Source organism: Podarcis bocagei, assembly GCF_964188305.1.
Source record: "Podarcis bocagei genome assembly, chromosome: 6".
NCBI lineage: Eukaryota > Metazoa > Chordata > Lepidosauria > Squamata > Lacertidae > Podarcis > Podarcis bocagei.
The window spans coordinates 100,380,140-100,388,149 of NC_138130.1; the positions used below are offsets into that span (position 1 = coordinate 100,380,140).

At 47.6% G+C, this 8,010-nt stretch overlaps 1 protein-coding gene across 1 annotated transcript in view; it reads right to left on the minus strand.

Moving 5' to 3' along the window:
- DGAT2 (diacylglycerol O-acyltransferase 2) overlaps positions 1 to 1,258 on the minus strand; it is a 67,517-nt gene extending 66,259 nt beyond the window's left edge. Inside the window, exon 1 of the mRNA XM_081197440.1 lies at positions 1,035 to 1,258. Coding sequence (XP_081053566.1) covers positions 1,035 to 1,074 — 40 coding nt within the window. The 5' untranslated portion in view covers positions 1,075 to 1,258. The remainder of the gene's footprint in view (positions 1 to 1,034) is intronic.
- Positions 1,259 to 8,010: the final 6,752 nt, after the last annotated feature.

Here is an 8,010-nt window from a genome sequence, read left to right on the forward strand (position 1 = left end):
ATTCTTCCCAGCACCAAGGTGTGTACACACACCTGGGGGCTGCCACCTTTGCAATCTGCCCCGCTGCATTTCGTAAGAGCCAACTCCTAGGCCCCGAGGCCCTTCAGACTCCCCACAATAAAATATTTAGGGGGGCCCCCAAGTTGATTGCCATTGCCATTCATATGGCGTATGTGTGTCGTCTTGCTGGACACTATCCCTTGGCAAATTGTTACTTACTTCAGCTGCCTCCCCCCCCCTTTAAAACCGCAAGGTGGGGAGGGGCAGAAGGGGGGCTGGAAATGACATTTATGATATGATAGCCATCTTCAAATATCTCCAGGGCTGTCACACAGAAGATGGAGGAAGCTTGCTTTCTCCTGCTCTGGGTGGTAGGACTCGAACCCATGGCTTCAAGTTACAATAATGGAGATTCTATGAAGGAGATGTGGGTGAGCGGAGGAAAAGAGATCCTGCCTGACATTGAGAGATTACATGCAGAGTATAGAATATAAAATTGAATATCCCTTCTTCCCATGGGCGTTGCCAGGATTTGGGGAGCAGCTAAAAATTTTACTTTTTAGGAGATCACTCTCTAAAGTTGTCGAATCAGAAGAATCTTTATTTGCATCAGCCACGAGCCGTAGCAATAAAATAAAACGTACTGAAGATAGAGGTAAAAACCTAACTGTAGAAAATACATTTGAGGGGTTGACATCAATAAGCAAATAACAGATCTTGTTCTAATTGCCCCCCCCCCCCAAAAAAAAACCTTGCCTTCACTGGCACCTGATCATCTTGATCTGCCAAAAGGAAGGACGCAGTAAAAGTTGAGCTTATTTGGGGGGGGGGATCACGGGTTAAAATAACCCCCCCCCAAAAAAAGACATTACGGGGTGGGGGCAGCCTTGCAGGCTTCTACTGGGGTGTGAGCAGAACCTCAGTTAATTTCAATAATTTTGGTGGATCTACGCCCATGCTTCTCCCCTCCCCCCAAAAAATCCTCCTCCAACCCCCCACCCCCCTTCTCCTCCTTCCTTGGGTACCATGCGTACCTCGCAAGACGCCGGAGTAGGCAGCGATGAGGGTCTTCATGGCTTCAGCGTTGCAACCTGAGCGGCCTCGGGCCCCGATCCATCCCTCGCCGGGATGGCAGCGGCGCTCCTCCTGCTCGCGAGCCGGGAACAGCGCAGCTTCGCTCGGGGGGACGCGCAGCAAAGCCAGCGGAGGCGACAGCAGCGGCTGCGTCTCCTTCTCCCGGCGGCGGCAGCAGCAGCAGCAGACGGACGGGGGCGCGCGGCGCGTCCTTTTATAGCACCTGGCCGGGGGCGGGGCCACGGAGGATTGTGACGCCGCGCGGCTGGCCGAGGCGGGCCGGGCCATTAACGGGGCTAGAAGGGGGGGGGGGAGCAGGCGACGGAGTGGGGGGGGGGCGGAGATGGGATTGGAGAGGCGTTGCGAAGCCTCTCGCCAGCTCCCCCCTGGCCATCAATTCTTCCCTTTCCACCTCCCCCCCCGCACAGGGTGAAGGATGGAGCATTCCGGTGGGATGCTAATACAGTGGTACCTCGGGTTACAGAGGCTTCAGGTTACTAACCCAGAAATAGTACCTCGGGTTAAGAACTTTGCTTCAGGATGAGAACAGAAATTGGGCTCTGGCAGCGCGGCGGCAGCAAGAGGCCCCATTAGCTAAAGTGGTACCTCAGGTTAAGAACAGTTTCAGGTTAAGAACGGACCTCCAGAATGAATTCTTAACCTGAGGTACCACTGTAATAATAATAATAATAATAATAATAATAATAATAATAATAATAATAATAATAATAATAATAATAATAATAATAATAATAATAATAATTTATTTATACCCCACCCATCTGGCTGGGCTTCCCCAGCCACTCTGGGCAGCTTGCAACAAAATATTAAAATACAGTAATGCATCAAACATTAAAAGCTTCCCTAAACAGGGCTGCCTTCAGATGATGATGATGACAACAATAATTTATTTATACCCCGCCTATCTGACTGGGTTTCCCCAGCCACACTGGGCGGCTCCCAACAGGATATTAAAAATACAATAAAACATCAAACATCAAAAGCTTCCCTAAACAGGGCTGCCTTCAGATGTCTTCTAAAAGTCAGGTAGTTATTTTTCTCTTTGACATCTGGTGGGAGGGTGTTCTACAGGGTGGGTGACACCACCGAGAAGGCCCTCTGCCTGGTTCCCTGTAACTTGGCTTCTCGCAGGGAGGGAACTGCCAGGAGAGCCTCGGAGCTGGACCTCAGTGTCCGGGCAGAATGATGGGGTGGAGACACTCCTTCAGGTATACTGGACCGAGGCTATTTAGGGCTTTAAAGATCAGCACCAACACTTTGAATTGTGCCCAGAAACGTACTGGAAGCTAATGTAGGTCTTTCAAGACTGGTGTTACGTGGTCTCGGCAGCCGCTCCCAGTCACCTGTCTAGCTGCCGCATTCTGGATTAGTTGTAGTTTCGGGTCATCTTCATAGGTGGCCCCACAGAGCGCATTGCAGTAGTGTTATGTGGTCTTGGCTTGCTTAGCTTTTAACACTTGCCGGATCCAGGGCCCAGAAGGGTCTGGCACACAGCTGAACACCCCAAAATCACAGCAATACTGCGCCACCATCTCTGCCATACGTCACATGTCTTATGACATCAACTGGTCTTGCTTGTCAATGGGTAAAAAAAAGATGTGTGTCTTCACTATAACATGGCAGATATGCGTGTCCCTTTGCAAAGGCGAGTTGTATCCTGCAATACTGGATGTCATTGATGCAATAATAATACAATACTGGTGAATTTATAACCATGTTCTTCTGCTTTATTAGCTGTTCTGCAATGCTTGCCCAAACATTGACACTGTCTGGAGGGGGCACTTGCAGTCCATTACAACAATATTTTGGGGGGGTGCACTAATAATAATAATAATAATAATAATAATAATAATAATAATACCTTTATTGTCATTGTACAACCTGTGCACAATGAAATTAAACAAGCTTCCCCCCCCAAAAAATCACTCAATCTCTTATCGAACAACACACCACCTCGCAAGTCAATTTCGCTACGTTACTAGGGTTATAACTTTTATGCAACCTCATGTTCCTGTAGCTTAGTTAGATGAACTTTTGCCTAATAACAAAGAAATGAACTGTCATTTCCAAATCTTTTGAAAAAAGGTCACCCCGAAATCAATAAATTGATTTTTGTATATTTAACTGTATAACGTATTACGTAATATGCATAGCATAAACAGAGCTTGCAGTTTTTTCCTAACACTTGTACAATGTTTTGTACAATGTACATCACTTCTTATGGCTTTGAATAAATTGAGGTTGCAGTTTGTCTTAGTTTCTGCTGCAAGCACCATAAAGTTCCCACATCACTTCAATTGCGTGTTCTTTGTATATAGACCAATATTTGGATTCTTCTGGAACGTTCTACACAGATTAGGAAGTTCCAGACAGCTGCAAAAGTTCTAAACAGTTCCCTAAAGTTTTTTTAAAGTGCTAATACTTGCGAGTAGTAGCTTTACGTACACGGTGATTCCAAAATAAAAAAATTCCTTCCAGTAGCACCTTAAAGACCAACTAAGTTAGTTCTTGGTATGAGCTTTCGTGTGCATGCACACTTCATCAGATACCACACAAAATATATGCACACGAAAGCTCATACCAAGAACTAACTTAGTTGGTCTTTAAGGTGCTACTGGAAGGAATTTTTTTATTTTGACTATGGCAGACCAACACAGCTACCTATCTGTAACGGTGATTCCAGTTTTTCATTTTGGGGTGACCTTTTTCCACAACTCAGAAGAATTGGACCCTTTTTCAGTGCATCTAAGCAAAAGTGCATCGCTTTATGATACAGGAAATCAGTTTTTTTGCGGGAGGTAAAGAAGTCAAAAAGTTATAGCGCTAGTGTGCGCACATGGGAACATTTGCAGTATGAAGTTGCAAGATATGGGCAGGAAACTTGATACATGCCCTGGTAGGACATAAAACAGCAGGTCTACCTGAAACATTCGCAAGTACAAGAGGATGCCAGCTAGCCAGGGAGAGGGTACCGCTGAATAGCCTCTCCAGTGCCAATCTGCAAACTGACCAGTGCAGATAGTTGTAGCAGCCCAATCCTATCCACGTAGGGCAGGGGTCAGCAAACTCTTCCAGCAGGGGGCCGGTCGACTGTCCCTCAGACCTTGTGGGGGGCCGGACTTTTTTTGGGGGGGAGAGAATGAACGAATTCCTATGCCCCACAAATAACCCAGAGGTGCATTTTAAATAAAAGGACACATTCTACTCATGTAAATGCACGCTGATTCCTGGACCGTCCGGGGGCCGGATTTAGAAGATGATTGGGCCAGATCTGGCCCCCGGGGCTTAGTTTGCCTACCTATGACGTAGGGCTTGGCTTTGAGAGAAAGCTCTTCCAGATAGGACTGCAATGCTGGATATCCGTATCGCAGCCACCACAATCTTCCCATCTGTCAATGGCCTTAGGGCAGGCACTCCCAAACTCGGCCCTCCAGCTGTTTTGGGACTACAACTCCCATCATCCTTGACCACTGGTCCTGTTAGCTAAGGATGATGGGAGTTGTAGTCCCAAAACAGCTGGAGGACTGAGTTTGGGGGTGCCTGCCTTAGGGAAATGCATTTGGGACCTTTGCGGGGTGATCAAGTTTGGAAACTCCCTCCCCCCCCCCCGTTTGGTTTTTTTAACTTTAGAAAGTATTTGTTGTACCTTTTTCGAAACAAGTTTTCTGGCATCGACCCAACTGCAAGCAGACTGGCTCCAGGTCAAAGTACCATTCCCAGCTGCCTTGTTGTCTATGAAATATTATATATATATGTTTCCAGACGGCCTCTGTGCCGATGGGGGAATGGCTGAAGCCACAGTGTTAGAAGTCTGTCCACATGCACACAAATGCTTTTAATAATAATAATAATAATTTTTATTTGATTTTACAAGCGACGAGTTAAAACAACACCAAGCAAATATCCACATTTAGAGATTTCTCTGATTCTCCAGACTTCCCAGCATCCCCTCCATGGGACTTATTGTCAACATTTTCAACTGCATATTATTTCATGATCTATATTTCGTATCTGTCCATATTGTCCATAATAATTGTTACATTACAAGTGTTATTAAAATCCTGCTAACGTTTTCAACTGCTTACAGTGGTCTCCGAAATAAATTATAAATTTCTCCCATTCTTTCTTAAAAGTTTTTGTCCTCTTGGTTCCTGAGCTTCCTGATCAGTTTTGCCGTTTCAGCTTAGTCCATCAGCTTGGTTTGCCGTTCCTCTCTGGCAGAAGAAGAAGAAGAGTTTGGATTTGATATCCCGCTTTATCACTACCCAAAGGAGTCTCAAAGCGGCTCACATTCTCCTTTCCCTTCCTCCCTCACAACAAACACTCTGTGAGGTGAGTGGGGCTGAGAGACTTCAGAGAAGTGTGACTGGCCCAAGGTCACCCAGCAGCTGCATGTGGAGGAGCAGAGACGCGAACCCGGTTCCCCAGATTACAAGTCCACCGCTCTTAACCACTACACCACACTGGCAGGATAAAATGCAATGCAAAGATAAACTAAAACAGGGTCTTCTCCCTGTCACCCATGCTGCCCACCCCCAACCCTGGTGACCTTCACACCGTGCAAGAACACTTGACACAGAAACTACTTCACCAACAGTTTTCCAACACACTGCTCCTCTCGTTCATGGATCGAAGCCCGTTGACCATACAGTGATAACTGCATGGAAACCAAATTCTGTGAGGAACGGCTGAAGGAGAGTCTGTAAGGTAAAGGACCCCTGGGCGGTTAAGTCCAGTCAAAGGCGACTATGGGGTTGTTGTGCTCAACTCACTTTCAGGCTGAGGGAGCCGGTGTTTGTCCACAGACAATTTTCCAGGTCATGTGGCCAGCAGGACTAAACCGCTTCTGGCACAACAGGACACCGTGACAGAAACCAGAGCGCATGGAAACGCTGTTTACCTTCCCGCCACAGCGATACCTATTTATCTACTTGCACTGGCGTGCTTTTGAACTGCTAGGTGGGCAGGAGCTGGGAGAGAGCAACAGGAGCTCACCCTGTCGCAAGGATTCGAAGCACCGACCTTCTGATCGGCAAGCCCAAGAGGCTCAGTGGTTTAGACCACAGCACCACCCACAAGACCAAGAGAAGATGGTCAGAAGGTGCTGACTGCCCATTCTGTGGGTCCCCAGATGTTATTGGATTACAACTCCCATAATCCCTGAGCTCTGGCCTTGCTAGCTAGGGATGATGGGAGTTGTAGTCCAACAACATCTGGGGACCCACAGGTTGAAAAAGGCTGCTGTAGAGGGAAGTGTGGAGCTCTCAAGCTGAGAATGTAGCCCACCGAGAAGGGAAAAAACTGATCCTAAACCTCTGCTGCCTTGCAGGATATCTTCATGAGAAGAAAATGCTCAGGAGCCAATCCTACACAAATCCGGAATGGAGGCCTTAAGACAGTGGGATGGTGCCTTGTACACCTCCTTCCAGCAACTCTTGCAGCGTAGGTGGTGCCAAATGTCTAGTTATGCTTTCCTTTTGACCAGGTCAGTGAGGCCGAGAAGGGGGTCTTGTCGACTGGGTAGCCCAGGACCTCCAGGCTTGCACTCCAGAGAGGTCACTTTGGTGCTGCTTCGACTTCACCCCTGGAGGTGCACTCCATTTGTCTTTTGTGACAGAGACATGCCAACAACCTGACCGTTCCAGAAGGTAGAATTAAAACACTTTGGTTTTCCACAAGCAGATTCTGTGCTTCTTCATTAAATGTAGGTTGACCAAGCTAAATGTTGCCCTATCGCAAAAATAATAGCAGATTTGAATTCTTCACACCCCCAAAAATGTATTTTTAATACTTCCTCACTGAAGAAATGTGCAAAAATTAAGTTTCGCTCCCTAAAATGGCACACCCTATTACTGTAGCATTGCTTAAATGCCTGTAATATCTTAACAATAGAAAGAAAAGGGGGAGAACAAACTGGCCCCACTGAACTTTGGCTGCCCCACCAGCTTTGGCAGTTACCAGCCATAACTGAGGATGACTCCTGGCGTGGTTTTCACAATGGTGTGTACGTGTCACGGAAGCGCATCATGCGCGAGTGCCCGCTGTCCCAATTTTCGGCGTCTTGCATCATGTCATTGCGTGACTCCTGTCGCAGAATTGGACCCGGGAGACACGGTTGCAATCTGTTGCTTCAGCAAAGAGCCCCGGAGAGCCCTGCCCCACTTTTGGAACATGGTTAAATCCAGCCATGGAAAGGGAGAGCAAAGGCAGACTGCTTTTTTCATCCTAAGTCCCTGCCAGTGCTCAGAATCTGTGGTTTTCCCCCCAAAGGGTCAGCAAAGAGTCAGCAAAGGGAAAGGGACCCCTGACCATTGGGTCCTGTCGTGTCCGACTCTGGGGTTGTGGCGCTCATCTCACTTTACTGGCCGAGGGAGCCGGCATACAGCTTGCGGGTCATGTGGCCAGCATGAATAAGCCACTTCTGGTGAACCAGAGCAGCGCACGGAAACGCCATTTACCTTCCCACTAGAGCGTTACCTATTTATCTACTTGCACTTTGACATGCTTTTGAACTGCTAGGTTGACAGGAGCAGGGACAGAGCAATGGGAGCTCACCCCGTTGCAGGGATTCGAACCGCCGACCTTCTGATCGGCAAGTCCTAGGCTCTGTGGTTTAACCCACAGCGCCACCCGCGTCCCTAAAGAGTCCGTAGACAGGGACAACTTCAATGTCCCCACCGGGTCCTAGATTTCTCCCAGGACTTTCACCCCTGACTCTAGAGATGAGGTCGGTTGTATTCTTTTATTTTTTTGCCGTGGTTCATTTCTCCACTGTACAAACTTAACCAGGCGCCAAAAACGGGGTTTGCACCAAAATCCGGAGTGCGGCTCTGTTGCAATGCGTACAAAAGGCCAAAGTTACAAAAGGATGTCGAAGAGAGTTTGATTTGTTGCCAGTTCAGTTTTAAATGCTGG